At 46.1% G+C, this 21,351-nt stretch overlaps 1 protein-coding gene across 1 annotated transcript in view; it reads right to left on the bottom strand.

The window, feature by feature from the left end:
• The window catches only part of LOC139059516 (nephrin-like), a 400,294-nt gene that overhangs the window by 30,307 nt on the left and 348,636 nt on the right, over positions 1 to 21,351 (bottom strand). The window contains exons 9-10 of the mRNA XM_070537938.1: positions 19,721 to 19,906; positions 16,741 to 16,854 (exon numbers count right to left, since the gene is read on the bottom strand). Of these exons, the coding sequence (XP_070394039.1) occupies positions 16,741 to 16,854; positions 19,721 to 19,906 (300 nt within the window). The remainder of the gene's footprint in view (positions 1 to 16,740; positions 16,855 to 19,720; positions 19,907 to 21,351) is intronic.

Here is a 21,351-nt window from a genome sequence, read left to right as displayed (position 1 = left end):
AACCTGCCTGCACGTGTGCGTCTGATCGCTAACACTCGCACCACACTTGTAGGCGCGTGTTGTGCGTACGCACGTGCGTATACGTGCATTCGAGCCATGCACACGCATACCAGAGCGCGCACCCTTAGGTAAATTGCTGGGGCAAATCGTTCACATTATATGTATATACGGCCCGTATAAAAATATGGTGCTTATCAAAGCCCCGCGTTCGCTACAATACTGTCCCGTTGTAGTGACGGTCACGAACACAGTCTCAAAACTGTCAATGACGAAACTAACTCTTTATTAGGCGAACATGTGAGTCCAAAAGCAAATGACTGTAAAAAAATAACGATACTGCCGAACGCAGTCGGCGATCATCAAAAATGCGATCTGCAGGTGAATCACTTCGGCTTTTATACGTGACCCGTCGAAGCTCTAAGAGCAATCGCTGATGCCCGCGTGCCTTCCAGTAAGTACTACGCAATTCATGTCGCGCTTACAGTCTGATTACACGTCGGATTTCATGAGAAGAATAAGAGACCGAAAAGCCTGCGCACTGCCTGTTGTCGACGGGCTGCGGAATGTTTGCAATGGCACCTATTTTTTACGGATGACGAAGGACTACAGGCTCGCTGATGACGTGACCCAGGAACATGTTTGCAAGAGCACAGTGGTATTTCTATGGCTTCAGGGTCAGCCAAGATGGCTGGATGGCCTCTAGTACTGTCGCAAGGGGCTTAAGGTGATCGTCGAAGATTTGGTTGAAAACGACGATGTTATCAAGGAAGACTAAAGAGGTGTGTCATTTCAAGCTAACCAATATCGTGTACATTACGCACTGCAAGATTGCGGTCGTCGAGGACAGGCTAAATAGCATCACCTTGAATTCACAGAGGCCATCTGGCGTGACAAAAGCGGTCTTCTCTCTATCTTTTTCGTCGACTTCGAATTACCAGTAGCCCGTCTTGAAGTGCACCGAAGAAATCACTTTGCGTTACCAAGTCGGTCCAGTGCACCGCCTATCAGTGGAAGTGAGAACAGATCCTTCTTCGTGAATTTGTTCAGGCGCCGATAATCCACACAAAATTGCAGAGTTCTATTCTTCACTAAGACTACAGGAGACGTCCATAGCCTGTTCGAAAGCTGGGACTCTATATTCTGAAAATAGCGGCACTGGATGATGTCGCGCACGATTTCGTCGACTTGTCAAATTCTGTACGGGCTCTGACGGAGTGGTCAAGTGGATATTTAGGTTATTGCGCGATGCTTGCAAGCTGGTTTTCGTGGTATCCTCGATGACAACGAAAAGCAGTCATTCCATTGCTCGAGGAAACTCTTGCGCTCTACTAGCTTATGACTGTGAAGACACAGTTAATATCAAATTGCGGTTCAGGAAATGACACAGCCGTTATAGTTTCAGCGGAGTCCGAGAGGACAAGGGCATCGCTAAGTGCTGCAAGTTCTTCCATATATGCGATCTGGGTGTTCTTGTTCAGGCGTTTATATACCTGGCTGAAATCCGTCACCATTACTTGAGCTTTTCCTCGGCGTAACTAGACGATAGCCCTTGCAACGCCAATTTCACGATTGAGCAGCAGCTGTTCGTCATTCTCGACGATAGCTTCGACGCCTCCGGCTGATTCTGCGGCGACGGAAGCCATGACGCTGAAGTGAGGCGGGATACTGACGTGATCTTCAAGTAGACTTGGGGCACGATGACTGAGAGTCCTCTATGGCGGTATCACTTGATCTTGGAAAGCGTTATCCACTTGCACTTTACGTCGATGCTGCGCCGTGTTGGGTCGGAAGTCCATGCCGAGAATTGCGTCCCCCTGATCATTGTTGCTGAATATCGAAGGTTGCAGGATAAGTCCTGTCATGAAGTTTACCTCTTGTCATGCAGATTCCGTTATGAGGCGTCCTCCAGCTGTCTGTATTTCAGGGCCTTCCCAAGCAGTCTTGACTTTCCTCAACATGGCGGGAAGGGTCCACTGACGACAGAGAAGTCGGCTCCTGTGTCGACTACAGCAGTGACATTTTGGCAATCATTTAGAATATCAAGGTCGGCAATTCTCGGCCTTACGTTGCAGTTAGGTCTTGTCGTCTGACCGCGGCTGCATCGCATTGGCCTGTGGCTGGTACATCGTGTCGTCAGGTCTTCTTTTCTCGGTGTATGTTTGGCTTCCGGGCCTCGTCGGGATGGCGGCGTGTCGTTGCTACGTAGTAGTGGTAGATTTTGAAGAATCGTGTTCATCGGCGCAGGTTCTTCGGTATTTCGACGTACCGCAACCGCACCTCCATCGGTTGCTGCGTTTAGTTTTCAGGGTTGGGGCTAAGGCACCGTCCGCGGGATGGTTCTGTGTATCGTCGGCGCTGCGGCGGCAGGCAGTGGCCAGATGACGGCGGTAGCGAGACGGTCATCGAGGGCTCCAATGAGTGGCCGCGGCGAGGTAATGGGCGATATCATGTGGTCGTTATCTTGCTGTTGGCGCGGCGTGTTGAAGCCAAACCCACGTAGTCACAACTCGCTGTATGGACATCGGTGGTATACACGGCCGGTTTCTCCGCAGTGATAGGAGAGCGGGCGGTGGTCTGCAGCGCGCTATATATCTGTCTTTCTTAAGTAGCTGCGCTCGGCGACGAGCGGGAGAGTTGGCGGGCGAGATAGCGGCTATGGCAGCGGACGACGCAACTGCGGCGTTACAGGACCATGGCCGGGCGCGGAAGGGGAGCGTGGCGACAGTCTACGGCGATGTAGGATATTGCTTCTGTCTCAGGCCGCGGCAATTCGAGGACCCTAACTGAATTCTGGATCTCTCTTCAGACGTTGTCAGCAATCGAGACTACTTGACGCTAAGTCTAAGGGAACATCCTGCGCAGCACTAGGCGCATAACACATCTGATTGTCTCCCGGAGCTCGACGGGGTCTAGTGCTTGGATTTCGCTCTTCGGCAAAAGCACTTAGGGTTGTATTGCAAAGTTCGCATTACGAGCAGCTTCTCGAACCCTGTGGCTTCCGTTAAAATTTTGCGACTGTCTGTTGTGGATTGCGAATCAATCCACCGAAAAGAAAAAAAAAATAAAAGATGGAGCTTGACTTGCCAAAACCACCATCATATTATGAAGCACGTCGTAGTCGTCCTGAAATTAGGAACACTTGGGGTTATTTAACGGGCACCTAAACCTAAGCACACGGGTGTTTTCGGATTTCGCCTCCATCGAAATGCGGCCGCCGTGGCCAGGATTCGACCCCGCGACCACGTGCTTAGCAGCCCAACATCATAGCCACTAAGCAACCACGGCGCGTCCATCCAGCGAAAAGCTCTTGATCCACACCACGTATGGGGAAGCGAACTACTTTGGCCTCGGACATGTCCAGGTCGGCGTGGCGGAACAGGCGAATCATCTTTTCCATGTAGATTGCGATGTTCTCGTTTGCGAGTTGCGCACAGGATCTTTTGCGCTCTTTTTGTGAACGACGCTCATGAATGTGTTAGAGAATGTGCTGCGGAAGAGGTCCCATGTTGTCAGGGTTGACTCAAGATTCTCGAACCACGTCATGGCGGCGTTTTCTAAGGAGGTGTATATATGCTGCAGCATGTTGTCGGAGTTCCCGTTGTTGAATGCAGCGACCTTTTCTTATGTTTCCACTCAGTTTTCCGGGTATTCAAACAATGGTCAGAGGAACGTCGGCGGCTCCCTGGGCTGTCGCAGTACGATAGGGGATGCTGGAGCTGCCATTGTGGCTGACTTGGCCACGATGTTCATGGTCGTCTCAAGTAGATGTCCCTACTTCGGAGGCAAGTTTTGTAGCCTGCGGCTTGCCCGACGATCCGGGGCGATGCTGGTACTTTGTTCGCGGTGTGGGTTTGATGGGAGCATCCAGTATACGAATGCAAAAGCACCTCCACCAGATGTCCCGCTGTAGTGATGGTTGATAACGTAGCAGCGAAACTGTACGTGAATTACGGAACTAACTCTTTATTAGGAGACTATATGCCCCTAAAAGCCAATGAAAATTGTCTATCCTACGGGGCGCCGTCGGGTGACCGGCGGGTCAATTCCAGAAATGTGCTACAGGCATTACGTATATCTTCAAGTACTCTATATCTAGTGCGTCTAGAAAAATAATCTAATACTGTGAGTGCGTCTTACCGAAATGATAAAGCTGAACAATGACCAAACTGCAAGTTAAAAAAAAACGCTAACCTCTATTGCTCGGTATGCGCTAAAGTTCAAGAAAGCAAACAGCGGCGCCAGTATGAGTCCGAAAGCATTATATGCCTCATTAGGAGAAAGTCTGTCGGCGTGACCGAATGATATTACCAAAAATATTCGACGGCACAACGAGTAAAAACACGTCAAGTAATGCTCGGATTCACGTGAGAATTTACACCGCAGTTTCCTATAAACAAAATAAGTGAATGGCTATGAAAAGAAAATTTGATGCACTTCGGTCTGAGCGGGAATGGAATCCGGGCCTCCGGTGTGCGACACGAGCACGCTTCCCCAACGCCGTGGCATTTCCACGGTTCTGGCTGAATAAAGTTGTGCCTATAGTGCGTGTGTTCAACTACGCGTTCATGACGTTACGAGGTCTACAAACGGTATATTACTTTTGAATTCCCACACGCAGGCAGCCTTAAATGTCCCTGCCAAATTTTTATTAGGTTTTCCCTTAGGCCTTCATGTTCGTTACATAACACAATAGCTTTTCAATCTCGAACCGGCAGTTGGGGTTCACAATCGAACTCTTATTGTCCACGAATAGCGAATTTGTAGGCAGTACTTCTGTACATACAACGAATTTCATCAGTGTCCGGTCATTACTCCTTAAATATTCATAGCAATGTGAACGCTATTCGAATTCCTTGCAACACCTCCAAAAATACTGGTCCTGGTTATTCCAGAAACCGCTCGTTATACCATATTGGCCTACCTTAATGACATATTGTAGCGAAAAGGCACCCCCACAAAAAGCACACAAAAAACACATCGCAGGCGCTTTTGACGCCTGTGACGTGTGCTTTGTGCCGTTTTTTTTTGTGTGCCTATGCGCTACAGTATTTAATTAAGTAAGTACCAACAGCCCCACAACATTTCCCCCTGAAGTCATCGTACCTTGCTGTACAATCTTGTCGTTGTGTTCTTCGTATTTTTATCTCCCCTCTGCCGGCAAGCCACAAGGATATTAGTCAATCTCCCGTAGTGGGTAAGTGAAATGATTCAAGAAATGAGCAGGCAGAAAAAAAAAACAGACGGGGATGGCTTAAACAGCCTAATGCTTGCACAGCGAGGGGTGGGCAGTGTTTACTCAAGAAGGCAAGGTGCGACGCAAAAGCTGGCTTCGCTGGACACATACAGGCATGGAACGGTTGTGTTTTCGTTCATTGCGTTTAGCCTCGCTTCAGCCCGCATGATGGAGCAACAGAAAGTTCACTTGCAGTGAGGTCTCACATTTACTTCAGCTTGGTTTTCTGGCATGGCCTAAACCTCTGGCAGCTGGAGAAGGGGGTACAATTCTCTTGATGTGTTCTTCGAGACCGTTATAGTTAAAAGAACAAACGGACTGAACAGCCCAGTGGTTGCCGTTTCGAGGAGAAAAGAATCTACAGTGCTTTCTCGCATTCCAAGTCTATCTTTCTGAAAAAAGTCTCGGGTTGAAGGGAAGAAACTGGTTCATTAGCACCCTTTCTTAATCCGGTCTTGATTAGTCCTAGGTAAGCTTCACCATATGTTCCCGAAATTTCGTCAGCTTTGAGGCTTTCTGCATCAGACCCTTTCATCTCATCACCGCATGTTTCCACCTTTTTTATTTACGCCGAAAGATTCGACAAGCAGCCCTTATAGATTATTTTCTTAATGCAGCGAATACCTTGCACGAAATACATTTTCAGGAGCTGTCAGGTTTATTATCATTGTAAAATTTTTCTAAAAGAATAGCACTTTTCCCGCGACACTTCACAGTTTCTTCTGCCAGAGCGCCTGTGGCACTGACGCTAGAGAGCGATTACAATAGCGCAGGGCAAGAATAGTGACACTGGAAAACTATTTGCCTCTGTCGACAAGAAAATAAATTTATTTAAATTCTGTCACGATTCCTAAGCACATATTAGTGTTTGTAAAAAAAATATTACTCTTTTCCAGACAAGTTCACGTAATGTTCACTTCTCAAAATCATTCCTGTTAGCTTAAGAAAAATATGGACAGCGCAGTACAGTCGAATAATGCATACGTAAAGATGTCGAGCATACATCAAAGACAAGTACCATGTAAAATATCGCGAAATCGTTCCGCAGCACGCGAGAGAAATACTTTCAAGCAGCGCCGCACCGGATCGCCCTAGCCAGAGAGGAGGAAAGGCTCTCCGCGCGCCCTATTCTCCTCGCCCGATGAAAAGGTCTATAAACAAAGGCAGTAGCTTGAGCGACAGGTAGTAGTTCATCGCGGTGTTTTACGCAGCGTGCAAATAGCTTGAACAGATATTGCTGGCTCTACCGTAATCGAGAGCAGATGTAAGCATGAAATGGCAACCGGAAAAGCAGTTTGGCTGGAGGTGATACTTGCCACTGTCTCAAAGTGGGTGTAACGCACGTTCAAAACGGCCCACCCCACCCCACCATACCACCCCACACCTTGCTGTGGATTGGGCCGATCGACGCTGCCGAGCCAGAAGAAAAGCGACTAAAGGCGGCACCAAGCGAAATGCGCCAGGGAGACAGAGCGCACTGCCCAGCTAGAAGGGGGAAAAAAAACGCCTGAAGAAGGTGCCACGAATCGTGGCGCCATTTCTCGAGGCAACGCAAAACCAGCACCACGGAACTCACGGACCGCTGGCGTTCAAAAGAATTCAGGCAACCCTGCGTCAGGGCTAAAAGATGACAATGAATCACATGGCGCCCTGTCCCCGCCTTTTGAACGTCGCCTACTGGAAAAGTAAAATGAAACTTCAGCACCGTAGAATTTACAGCTTGAGCAATGTAGAAAGGGGGTTAACCGAAGGGCCGATTTCTATTTATAATATCATAAGAAGCCAACAAACAAAGACACCAAGGGCAACACAGGGGAGATACTTGCACTTACTAATTGAAATAAAGAAATTATAAATTAATGAATTTGAAAGTGGATGAAAAAATTACCGACGATTACGTTACTTCCTAATGCGAAATTTGAGCGCAGCAAATAAGCTGTTTCACCTTTTCGATAGATTGAGGCAAAGAAATCGAGCAACACATGTATGCGCTATCACAGAATTTTTTTTTATTTTTCACACGTATTCCTTTAACAAAGACTCCATTAACAGTTCTTGACAGTCATGAAGGAAGCTTTGTGGTCGGAGAAATAGACTGATATATGTTCGACTTGGTACACCAATGCTTGATTCTCAAAGACGAGATCTATACAAGTGCCTCGCGAGGTTGTCACAGCCGTGGGACGCGTTACGAGCGAGAGGAACGGGATGTTCTCCCGCATAAGTGTTAGGAAATTGCTGTTTGTCTTTATGTCAACATTAAAGTCCCCCACTACTAACATCGGTGTGGATCGATGGACGGTTAATGCGAGTTGCAGGAAGTGCACGACGTCTTTCGTGAGTGCGGTAGCGGACTCACGAAAGCGGTATCAGTCGGTCGCTGCTAGCGCTGGGGGGATGAAAGGGGGGCGGAGCTGGTTATGAGGCCGACGACAACGCGAAACCCAGGAACGGACGCCAAAGAGCCATTTGTGTAGCCAGCCCTCCTCCACAGTCTCTCCTCCTCCCTTCCATCATCCTCCCTCGCCCGGAGAGCCGACAGCGCGCATGCGCGGCGGCGGAGCAGCGGCGCATGCGCGGCGGCGGAGCGCGGCGGCGGAGGCGAGCTGGTTACGAGGCCGACGCCGTCGACGACGACGCCGACGACGACGACGCCGACGACGACGCGAAACCCAGGAACGGACGCCAAAGAGCTGCGCTCTAAAACAACATGCCATAGGTGGGGAACGATCCAACGTCTTCGCATTACGCGTGCGATGCTCTACCAATAAAGTTGCCACCGGCACTGTCTTTCCATCCATTTTCTGGGGTATTTATGTGTTACTGCTAAAACTAACACTCGGAGTGTTAGCCAGTGCCACCACTCACAAACACTGGCAGCGGATGTTCCACATCCGCCGCCAGCTTGAGTGATAGTGCGGACAAACATTAGGGAGAACTCGGAAGCAATATTTTTTTAACTTGTTTGGGCAGTAACTAGCGCATCTAGTGGCGCCCTGTGCAAAGGTATGGGAGCCAGATACCGCACTTTGTTAAATTCTGACTGGTTTCCCGGGTGATCTCATTATGTTCTCGCAACTTGGCTAGACGTTCTCGTTTGAGTGCCCGGATAACGCCTCTGGTTTTTCGCTCAAGGTACCTTGAAGGTTGCAGAGAACGGCAGTTGAAAGCATTTCATGCTTAAAATAGTTGCAGAGGAGAAACAGAACTCTGTATCGTTTGCCGTTATTTTGCTTAAGCGATTGGCATGCTGCTCAAAACGACACCATGAACCACTGAAAAGAAGGTATTACAGTGTTTGATTAAGATATTTCAGAACAGCAACAGAAGTTCGCACATATTTTTTGTGGTAGGCAAGTCGTATTAGCTGCCAATAAATAAGCTGATATTATTTATTATAATATGCGTGAAGAACCAAAGCAGGTTATTAGGTACGCGACATATGTAAAAGAATAAAACAGATTTTATTGTATTGACAAAAATAAGATAAACAAATACAACATTTTAGCAATAGTTAACGTGTAGTAGGCTCCTTTACCAGCAGCAAGAAAACGCTGCTTAAGGATGCTCTTAAGGTTTCCCGATCGCGAACATTAATTATGTGTCCTAGATTGCTATTGCACTGGTAATTGGCGAGAGACAATGTTGAAAATTTAAAAGCTTATGTTCGACCGAAAATTCATTCATAAATGTCTAGATTATGAAGGCGACATGAAGCTTCGTGTGGTCCAATGAGTGACAATGCGAACGGACGACGACTGAGAACTATTTTAAGAAACGAACGAAGAAGTGCGACATTCCTTGGGAACTCTACAGAGATAAGCGATAGTGTTATCTTTGTGTTCGACAAACTGGGTTATCTGCTATAGTCACGGGATATGAGGCGCGCTGCACGGTTTCGAACAGCTTCAGTGGAGCTGATTAGGTAGTGCTGATGAGATGACCAGACGGAGGATGCATATTCTAGTTGACGGCGAAAGCACGTTAGGTATGCGAGTTTGGGAGCGCCTGTAGGGGCCCCCTGAAAGCGATGCTTGAAGTAGCCTAGCGTGCCTGATGCTTCCGAGGCTTTTTGATGGGTAAGCGTTGTATGCCACACGAAGCGGAAAATGCGGCGTCCAGCGTTAGCATCCGACGGTGCCAAAAAACCACGTGACCAAGTGATGACGTCACATTCCAGGCGCTCGACCTGTTGCGGCTTGCACTACGAGAAATGCTACCTTGAACCGCCACGGCATCAGACCGATGCCGTGGCCAACACCCCAAAACTTGACTTTGCCCAATTCGAAAATTGAATTGACTCACGTTCAAAACCGACCTGGTACACTCCAAAAATTTGCTCAGCCTGCCCCCAAAATTTCGGTGGCCCACCCTCAAAAATGACTTTGCCTAATTGCAGCGCGTGACGAAAAGTGTCACGTGGAAGAGTCACGCTCCTTGCAAATTCAATGCACGTAAGGAGACTTAAGTGCATCCGTAACTTGTTCATGTGGATTGAGCATAATAAACTGTGAGTTAGACGTACACCTGAATATATATAGGAAGTGGCGTTAGTTAACAAAATGTTATTCGGGGACTAGGTGAGCGTAGGTTTTTTGCGCTTTTGCTACAATACCATTATTTTAGATTCATTAGTGTCGCGAGCTATCCGCCATAAAGAAGATTTATTATTTTATCAAGATATTGCGCACTGGTTAATGAATAAGCGATTTTCGCGATATATTGCATAGTTGTAAACGAACAATCGTATGATCAATGTCATATGAGATGCTAAGTTGTTAACAACAATCGCGAATAAAATTGGTCCTAAAATTTTCCCCTAATGGCTTCCAGACTTCGCCTTAGTGAAGAAAGGTGAGTTGCAGTCACGACTCTGTATTGCTCGCAGAATGATCAGAAGTTACTGATTCAGGAAATGGTTAAAGAATCTAAAAGAAGACAGGAGAGTATAGATATTTGTCGACATTGTGCAATATGATCAAAGGCTTTGAGGAAATTGATTAATAAGCAGTATGTCTAGAAATTTCCGTCCATTTGACGTGTAAGTCCTGAAAAAGTTCACTTACCTGCGTCCGTCATGATAGTCCTTCAGTGAATCCATACTGTTGTGACAACAACAGTATTTTCCATATGAGCCGCATGTTAGATTTACCAGTGTGTTCAAATAACTTGCAGGGAACGCGTGTTAGTGACCTGGATCGATAGTTACGGACAGCACCCTTATCACCAGATATAAATATCGATACCATTTTGTCAATCTGCTAATCAAGTAGTATTTCCCTGGTTGACAGTGGTTGTGGAAATATGTGAAAAAAAAATGTTAGGCTGGAAGAAGTTTTAACTCGGGGGCTCCTACCTAAATGCATAGAAAGAGAAATCGTTTTTCTCGGCAACCACGGCACCAACCTTCGTTCGGTTTCTTGCATTTAAAAAAAGGTGGAAATCGTTACTGCTGTAACAAGTGTTTGATTTACCCTTAATCAAATTTAAAAAAAGATTAATTACGTTTTTTACTAAAGATTGTTGAATATTGAAAATTTTCTGAAAACTGAACTGTTAAGTTTGCAACTCTGTAACTCAGTAGCGGAAAAGGATATAACAATGCTTTAGAATGCACCTGTGAGTACATCAGTAGCGGACAAAATTTATCTACAAGGACGAATCAGAAAGTCCTGATCCCTACTTTTATTAGCCAAAATAAGGTACATGCATGGAAATATGCGTACTACTCAACGCACCTTGCAATATTTTTCCACATAGTTCCCACACTAGGTTAAACATTTCTCCCATCGCAGCACTAAATGTGAGATGCCCCTGTGCTATATCACCGCCAGTCAGCGGCACAAGGGGCCTGCCCGAACGTTCATTGTCATGCAAATCTTCACGGCGCTTGGCGAACTCAAACACCACCACCTCAAACTTTTGAAAGCGAGGCACCTCGCCCCATGCGTGGGCTGCAGATCTTTGTGGATTTCGATAGCGGTTCGTCCCTCGCTTCCATAGAAAACGAATCACACTTCGGTGCTCGTGCGCCGTGGACTTCTGAAGCGCAACCGCCATCTTCAACAACTGACAGCAGCGCCATGCCGCGGAGCTACCGGCAGGTAAAGGCGGGACGGTGCAAGACAGGTCCGCCGCTGGGAATGTTTGTATGTGTTGACTTCACATTTACAGTCATAATTTGGCTAAAGAAATGGCGGGAAAACTTCCTGATTCGGCCTCTTACATGTATAGTTCTCAAATAAACTTCTAACATGTGAGCACAAGTTTTGCAACACCCTTGTAATCAATGCAACAAATTCCCGTAATGTATATATTTATATAACATATTTGTCCCCTTTCGCTGCGCTAAGGGATGCATTTACATGACTGCGATATCTGTTCTTGGTGCAGAGCTACGGATTTGTGAACGACATGCTTCTGCTTTTCAAACGTGCCTATTTGTGAAAATTGCTTTAAAATGTTCGGGCCATAAATCAAAATGTCACTTCAACAGACGCTAGAATTTAACTTTGTATTTCTAATGCAACAAATTTCATTAAAATCAGCCCAATGGGTATTTCAACAAAGCATTTCTGAATTTTGCATTATTTGAACGGGTGGCATCGGAGTTAGGCCCGAGCTAAAGCGTCCTCTCAAGAATTTCTTTGGTAATTAACTATCAACTACCCAAGATTAGAACTAATTATGGGATGCAAAGCTTGAGGTATGAAATTCCAAAGCTCCTAAATGATAACAAGGAAATGTTAGACCTAATAAAGCAATTGCCTTCAATAAATTTGTATAAACGAAATATGCGTAACCAAACATTTCTCGTTGCTGAGATATAACAAGGAAATGTTAGACCTAATAAAGCAATTGCCTTCAATAAATTTGTATAAACGAAATATGCGTAACCAAACATTTCTCGTTGCTGAGATGTGTGATTTTCGTGCGAACACCATTTTTACGAAGAGAGTTTAAAATGCTTATTCATGTCAGTTTGAGCGAAATGAATACTGTAGCGTTTTGATGTGTAAGACATAGTAAAGTACTATGCCTTTTTTTTGTTTCCTGATTCCTATGTTTGTTACCGAATGCGTACTGCTGCAAATCGTGACGTTTTTTTATTGTTCGCCCAAACTGTGTTCATCACGCTGTTTTTTGGTTGCACATCGTGTGCTTGTTTTTCTTAGCTTGTAGTGTATCAGTTTCTTTCTCGATCTTGCCTCTTAAATTTCTTGTTCAAATCCCCCTCTCCTTTTTTTTCCTTTCCTCCTCATCCTTGCGCTGTCCTGATTGCTTCGCTGGAGCGCAGATTGTACGGGGGTCAGGGCCTCGGTCAGGCGCATGCTAGCGCCTTTAGTCCTGACTCTTATGGTTTTATGTAAGCAAACTGGAAAACTTGTGAATAAAAAAAAGTCAAAAGCCGCAATTTTTAGAGTTTCATTCAGTATTAGAACGCCTTCCGTTTTTATTTAAGTAAGGCCTCTAACCGGTAGTCTATTTCAATTGTTAGTGCGATGCTTGTATATTCTTCGAACAAAACACCACTGTGACATAAGTATTGGACACAGACGGAAGTTCTTCCGGTGGTACACGGGAGGTACACAGGGTACAACCGGAGGGGCGTTGACGCCTGATAGTCCAATGTGTCCTGGAGTGCGTGAAGAAGGGATGACTTTCCAAAATTTTGTGGGGCTATTCTTTACGAGAGATTGAAGATCGTCGGAAAAGAATTTACGTTTTTCCTTGTGGGTGACATCGGAACATTGTTTCTTGGGAGATATCTTGGCTGCCTATAAAGCCGCCGCCCGCCATCGTTTGGCCACCCAAAAAAGTACCTCCTTGTTTGAGAGTTCTTGTAGAAATCAATTGAGCCAAGGTTTCCGTATGGTTGGAACGAAATAATACTCGCGGTATGTATTGGAGTTGAGCTTTTCTTTATATAAGGTCCAGTTATCCTTAACCCATCTGAGCGAGAAGGCGGAAAGGAATGACCTACAAAAGTATTCTAACTCATGGTTCGTAGCATTAAAGACAGCTTTGCTGTAATTTAGTACTGCTAGGATTCCCTAGGTCGAATCGCTTCGCAATCCATCAAGCCATCGCTACGTCATGAGCAAAAAAAGAAAGTAATAAGGGGCGCTCGAGTTGTACGACGGCATCTGGTCATTTCGCGCTGCTTCCAAGTATTTTTGAATAATAAAGCCGCTACCATAACAAATACGTTTGGGCAGGAGCCGTCAATAACAATGCGACGCTGGGTATGACGCTCACTCGACGCTGAAGTCTGCTCATGCCTTATTACAGCGCCGACGCCTAAAGCTGCAAGAAAAGCGGGAAAGCTGTCCAGCGTTAGCCAATGCCACGTGACGCCGAAAATCTGCCGCGAACTCGTGGCTGAAGTCATGCTGAAGTCATGCTGAACTTGTGGCTGAAGTCAAGGGGCTGAAGTCATGCTTTGTTGCAACCATATCATGTATACAGATAACAAAGCTAATGAAACCAATTCGCGACAGCAGCTGTCTGCGCGTGCAGTATCATTCTCTGCTTCAGCATCAGCAGAGTGGCTCAGAGACAAAACCTTTTAAGCGTATGGACATCATAGCCGCTTGGACATTTGTTATTTTATAAACTCCTCGCGAGTTACCTTGAACGAGAAGAAATGGGGTTAACCGAGGGGCCCGATTTTTATCAAGTTACCTTGGAACTCCAGGAATACACAAAATCAAATCGGGTGGACGTCAAAACGATTTGCACAGAAGCAATCACAATGGGTATGAGGTAACACCTGCGAGAAATATATGCGACCAGTATAGTCCCGAAATTCACCAAATATTCTAAAGATAGGACGAGAATGTTGCTATGAGGGAGTTTGTTGGCATCGTTCACTGAACACAACACTTAGGTAAGACAATTGATTAGTTCTGCTCAACTAAGCCGAAGCTGCAAAATAGGCCATTAAGCAATTCCAGTCTGCCATTTACACCGTTATTAGTGATTTGTGTACCTTGTGTTATCTTCAACTGCCACTAAAAGGCATAACTCATCAGTTTTGCAAGAAACCAGTTTTCTCTATATCTTCGCCTTGTCTATTGTTTGCGGCGCAGTATGACAGTGGAGAACAAATAATTAATAACTGCTTGAGTAATGTTGCCATAAACAACAAAGCGTGAGGGCACAAATGAAGCACACTAATTTTCGGTAGTATGAACGCAAGAAACGTAAGCGACCTACGGGTAGGAATTTCACGCAGTTTTACACTGCATAGCAACAGCTATACATATATGAGAAATATTTATTTATGTTCTTTTTTTCTTCAACTAGCTTGTTTATTCTCGGGACGCGCCCAAAACGGTACATAAATATCAGGAGTAATTTTCCACGAAGAGAACTGTCACGACAAATGTCGTTTGCTAGACAAACAAACAAAACGTCGAGTGGGGCACGCGGCATGCAAGCTTTGAATATTTATCTAGAAATTCTCTTTTAGTGCTCGTCACCCAAGCAATACAACATACTGGCACCAAACATGGGCACCTGTTATCGCGAACGTTGCATGAAGCGAAAGCAAATATAACCTCACCGAAGCGCATTTTGCGGGAGTTTTCAGCCCGCAGCAGCCACCTACAGCTGCTAGGCTGGCGAGAGCACTTTTCGCAGGGCAGCATGTTTACTCTCACGACGGGCGAGATCAAAACAGATAATGAATTCCAGGAACCGCGCGGCACGTAGGCTGACACAACGCATTTCGACAGACCTATAAAAAAGCATTCAAAACAAAGCGCGGCCATTTTACTGGATCTTCTGCTTTCGTTTCACCCGAGACAAACAGCACTCTTCAATTCATCGAGGACCATTCACATTGCATAGATTTGAATTCGCCATAGCTTTCGGCACGCCATGCTGGAGGGCGAAAACTGAAGGAACTACCTCTCTTGGTACTGATGACTGAGAATTAAAATGCAGGCAGGGAACAGGGGGCGTCAATTGCCGTGAACACCTCATGAATAACAAAGTAGCGCACTGCCCGCGAGACATTTCGCGCGAATCGCTACTACGCGTGAAATAGTAATAGGCGTGCGAGAAAAACTGCGTCCGCAGGTATGCTGTGTACTGTTACGACAGACAAGACTGAAGCTAATAAGAAATACAAGGGACTGCTCCCGCCGCAGAGAGTATACTTAAGACACTTTTGAGTGAATAAGACAGCATTGAAAAGGCGAATTTGCGGTTCATGTTAGTGAAAGTTAGGCGTGCACACGGTTAATCAAGTATATAGAACGAAAACGGCGGCAGAAGCGACCAGCCGCGGTAGCCCAGTGGCGTTAGGCTGCTGAGCCCAAGGTCACGCGTTCGAATCCGGTTGCAGCGGTTGCCTTTCGAAGGGGACGCACAAACGCCCCCGAATTTAAACTTAGAAGTAAGGCAAGGAATCCCAGGCAGTCAAAATGAATCCAGAATCCTCCACTACGGCGTGCCTCGTAGCCAGACGGTGAATAGGCCACGTAAAGTTCCCGAATTTCTTTGTTTCAACTAAGAACACACACGGCTAATATCAAGGGAAAGGCCTCACAGTGGCGAAATAGAACAAGGGCACAAAACTTATCCGCGCATGCTGAAGGGAAGGCAGTGCCAACCCGTCAGTTACGAACATGTGTGGAGACTTGCGAAAGATAACTGTTTAGATTTAAGAACTCAATTTCCTGTCAGGGATTACTGACGGCTGATTTAAGAACTTGCAACAGCTATTAATGACATGCGACGCCTCGATCATAGGTATGAGACTCACTTCCTCATTATTGTGTCTAAACCAAAGAACTGTGCGTGCCCGACTGATTTTGAGTGCCATGAATTCGTACCAGCCTCTGTTATCGCCTCAACAATAGTAGGATTGACGAAGTAGCAGTGAAGCAAGACACATTTATTTTCAATTTATTATCGCACACTATAGTTGGCACCACACAGGGCCAATGACGAGCAGCTAGCAAGGAACCTCTGATATCGTACTGATCGCATCGACAATCTGAAATGCAAGCACCAAGCAAGCGCACCACTCACTCCGAACACTTTACGAAATGAAAGCAAATGACCTCACCGATACGCATTTCGTGTGAGTTTCTGCGATCCGGGAGCAGCTATGCGCGCGAGAGAAAAATTGCCCCTCTGAGGTATAGTGCTCACTTAGCGAAAAGCAGGACGAACGCACAAAAGGAAACGCTAAAACCACTCAGCACGTTGAGAACCTGACACATTTGGCTGTTCGACAAACAAAATAACGTAAAAAAGTGCCCTTTACTAGGACGCGCACTTTTGGGGTGACGCGGTGCAAGTCGCTTTCTCCTTCCATTGAACTATAACAAAGGTTCAGTTGCAAGGAAAGAGAGGAGCCATAAATCGAGGGGAAGGCAAACAAAATGTACGTCGTGCCCCGTAGAGGCGTTATGTTTTGCTTGGCGTGCTCGGAAAACGTGAAACCCGAGACGTGCGCGCTGTTTCCAGTGACGGGGTGGTTTGATACTCGCCTCGAAATATGGCACGGGGGAGGTCACGTTTCCACGGAAGCGGCCGCCGCTATCGTGGATCTCGAGGACAAAATGTTGAGGAAGGCCCCCGTGGTGGCCCTCCATGCAGCGGACCTGAAAAGGAAACAAGAAAGTAAAGATCGGATGGCCCGAGGTGTTGTTCTGGTATGGCACCGCAACGCGTCGTAACGACGGGCGTTGTGTTTATCTTTCGCGACAACGCCATCTATGCGCGGACAAGCCACAAAAGAGAAGCACGCGCTGTACGCGCTGTGGCGTTTCCTTTTCCTAGTTTGTTTATTTCACGGTGCTCGCTATTACCAAACCATTCAAGTTAAACAACCATACAACATTAAGCGGCTTGAAAAAAAAAGCTATTATTTTAAGACGCCCAAACATAAAAAGGGAAAGGTAAAAGGAAAAGAAATGAAGAAGGCGGGGATGTTAACTTGAAAAGCGCATGGTTGGCTGACCTACACTGGACGAAGGTAAAAGGGGAAAACAGAGAAGAGAAAGGAAAGCGTCGAATGGACGTGCACGTGCGCGGAGAGCACCACCCAGTCGAAGGCGCTCGTAATGGCACTCGTTTTCAAAAAGCACAAACGTGCCCTCGAGGCCTTTTCGTTCAACGATCGGTGGAGGCGGTGTTCCAGCAGTGTTTGTACGCTCGCTGGACTAGTGGCCCCAGTGGACTGGACATTCATAGTCTTTGTATTCCAAATTCAGAACAGTGGCACAAAAGGTGGTGTTTTCCGCAACTTTACCTGGATCACAGCGGGCAGTTTTGACTTGGTAGCCAGCTCGAAGAAATGTCGCTTTGTGCATGTGAATGAGCTATAGCAGTGTGTTAATGTGGGCGAGTCGATTTATCTTCAAAAATTAAAAGCGGTGCAACCAGCAACGGCAATAAAGGAGGGAGAGCAGGGTGTCTACCAGGTTGATACGTTCGAAGTCCCTGAGTTTTGCAGGTTTTCTCTGAGTTACACAAAACTTTGTTTTATGTGAACACGGGCTGAAACCATGTCGATCGATGCTGTCACTCGCTAGTAAGCATGTTAAGTAACAAAAAATACTTAAATCCAGTTTGAATACTAAGGAGCGCTGTTTATTTTATTCAAATGAGAAAACTGAAGGGAGGAGTTTATTAAAATGGACAGCGAATAAATTATTTCTAAAAAAAAGGCAAAGCAACTACGAAAAGAATGCATACCGAAGCAAATATTTTCGAAACTGATAGCCAGCTCATTGGTATGAAGCTCGAGTTTTGTAAAAAATCTGATTTTCTCAGCAGCTGAAAAGTCAGCCTCAGCTGTCCTGCCACACTCTCAGCCAGCGCACAATGCCTGAGTGTTGCGTTTCACTGCTTTAAGAAGTTTATTTTGGTTTGGATGAGGGACACCTGCATCTCGGCGTCAGCCAACACTTTCCCTTTTGAGCTCAAGCTATTTCAAAAAAGAGGCAGCGCAGTTCCTTTCCAGATCAATTCACAAAGGGACGGTCCTTTTTCTATCGTCCTCGTTCCACCACTCGTTCGCCCCATGCACTATTTGAAGCATACTCTCGGTCAGGTGTACAGTCAAAGCCCGATTTTCTAGACTCCCAGTTGCCGCGAAAACGTCCGAAAAAATGAATTCATGTCTTTTACTGCCCTTAAGGGCTCGAATTGCCGCAGAAACGTCCTAAAAAGCTCTGAATGCCTGCCAGTACACTTATTAGGCATATCGGCGCTCGTACTGTAAGACCAAAAAGTGAGTGCATGCGTGTGTAATTAGGCAATACCAGGGAATACGTATTGTGTCCCGTGACAGTTGCCCCTTCACTGGCTTTTGAAGCTTTACCGCAATACTTTTTGTTTGTTTCACCGCGAAACAATATTGTGGCGCGGCAAAGCTGCCTTTCTGGAACCGGCATGATGAACCACGTCGCGATTTCTAAGCTTCGAAGGCAATCGCGAGGAGAACAGGAGCGTAGTAGGTGGAGTTGCTGACAGCGACGAATAGTTTCAATCAAGAACACGAAACGGAATGGCAACAATCTAAATAGCAAATGTCGAAGCAGCTAGGCCTCGCGTTGCCGCGGTAGTGGCTACGGCTGCCAGTGGATTCACGTGCGAGAACGCCGGCTCGAAGCGCCGAGATAATGTAAACGGGGTGTTGTCTTTGATTAACGGCGTTTAGGACCTGTGGTCGCGGCAAAAAGCGAGGAAAATCGGACGGCGAGGGGGCTCTTGCTTCCTAAATTTCGGTCGTGTCCCAAAAATTGGGCGTCACGAAAATTTGTCGTTGACTGTACGGTGGCAACTCCTGCAGCCGACCACATGGCGTCAAAGGTAATTTGCTACGAGTCGTCTCTTTTACGCGAGTCAGCATTGCGGCGACTTTCGTTCCCTTGCAATAAAATGACAGCTAATTTTCCCTGATCGAAGAACAAATTCCCTGAGTTCCCTGTCTCTCAACAACTGCGCAATGGCCTTCATGACCTCACACAAGAAGTGTTCTGTGCATCGGCCTTTAAAGAACGTCAGCTTCGCTTCAGTGTACCAGAAACGCTGCCGTCAATTTTACGCTAAATCTCGCATGATTAACTAATCATTTATTTATTTATTTATTTATTTATTTATTTATTTATTTATTTACTATACCCTCAAGACCAAGAGGGCGTTACAGGGAGGGTGGGTACAATGCAAACACAAAACAAAACAATAAAAGGAATTTACAGGAAGAAAAACAACAACAAAAATTTGCAGCTGCACCAGTAAATGTTCAGTAACTGCAGTCCTGAACAACGCATCGTCCTCAGTGACAGCGATGGAGAAGAGCTATGAGACTAACATTATGAGATGTGAACCTCGGGGCTGCGTATCAGAAATAATACGTTGGTCTACCTCGAGCAGCCATACACGACCAGGTACTACGAAAGATGCCCGCCCGGTATTAGGTGCCCTGACCGAGATATCGAGAGAGACAGCCAAGGTACCGACCTGGAACGCCTCTTCGGTCTGGTTTGCGAGTGCGCAGAGACCCGGCGGCTCGGGTGGGCCGGCCGGCACGACGCTGAACAGGCAGGGCCGCCGCTGGGGTCCCACGGAGTTTCGGGCCTCGCAGCTCAGCGCCCCGTAGTCGGCCTCGGAGCGAGCGATGAATGTCGCCACCGAACGCGTGGCACCCTACGACCACCAACACGCTCAGGTATCTCGCACGTTTACAAGGCGGTTTGACATCGGCAACTCACGTTCAATTCAATATCTGATTTTACATCAATACGATGTGGTGTGACGCACACGGACAAAACGCTGCAAATTATGAGGCCTGACCTGGGCTTGCTCAACTGAGCATGGTGTACATTTTCGGTAGGCATTGAAATATTATATCTAGCAAAACAGACACACACAAAAGAAATGTAATGCAAAGCATGACATAAGCACATCGTGGCCACAAAAAAGTTGAAATGAAAAGCATGAAAAACTCATACGCACGTCGTATTGTCAGTGCGGCAAAAAATATACATCGTTAGAAAAAAAAAGGTTCATTCGTACCTGAGCTGCGTAAGCTCAGAACAAAGCAAATAAAAATAATTGCAAAGCTAATATCAATCCAAAACAATTAAGTAGATGGCGTAAATAATAAAAAAAATGTGTGTCTATAGGTACGCGAAAATGAAGGAAATATTCAGCTCGATGTCCCCTGAGCTAATTTTTGATCATGTTTGTTGCGTTTATGCTACATTTTTACCGACGGCATCAAAGAATTGCTGGCGCCATGAGATGGGGCGTAAAAATATGAAACATGAAACATAAAAAAGCAGAAATATAAACATATATTAAAGGCACACGTATCATGCAGCATCACAAGCGTAATGGAAACTCACTGTAAAAAAGCGTTACGATAAATCCTCGAAGCCCGGAAACAATCAATATCCCCAATATGTACCAAACCTTGAACCACGAACAATTAAACTGGGAGCCCTAACTAGTAGAAAACGTGTATTTAATTCTTACATCCGTTGTGAGGTCAAAAGCAGACAACATTGATTTACGATGCGCTATACCATAATTTAGGAGTAGGAAATTCAGAAAACTCGCCTATCAATAAAATATTTGAACGTCAGCCGAAATCTAATGCAACATACTCGTCCGCTTTACACATCCACACGAAACAGAGTGCATAAATGTGGTATGTCTATTTGGTGGACAGCAACGAATTTTAATCATCAGACCGATTTCCCCCACCCCTTTTGTCATAATCCTCAAATATTTCGTAAATTTTTGAAAATTTGAGTTCATCAGAATTTCGCTTCGAGCGGTCGGCAGCTTTAAGTTCGATCGCTCAAGTGCAGCAAATTCCGTTCATTTCAGTTTGTGTTTCTGTACTTTCTGTTTTCGATGCGAAAGCATTAAGTGGCTCACTGAGGGGAAAATCCCAGCGTCTGTAGCAGCGAAGCGGCACCTAAACTCCCTATGTGCTGCGGCGCCACGTCAGGAGCGTGCCTCGACAAAGCAGAGCGGGCGAATCAGTGTACTTGCCGCCGCCATAGCGCCAGTTGTTGCGTGAGGGGAGAGAGCATTGTCGCCCTCTCCCGGACGGAGCAGATACGCGGACGCGACGCTACGGG

The sequence above is a fragment of the Dermacentor albipictus genome, chromosome 4, assembly GCF_038994185.2.
Source record: "Dermacentor albipictus isolate Rhodes 1998 colony chromosome 4, USDA_Dalb.pri_finalv2, whole genome shotgun sequence".
NCBI lineage: Eukaryota > Metazoa > Arthropoda > Arachnida > Ixodida > Ixodidae > Dermacentor > Dermacentor albipictus.
Note: the sequence above shows the minus strand (reverse complement) of the source record. Positions and strands in the feature narration are given on the sequence as shown.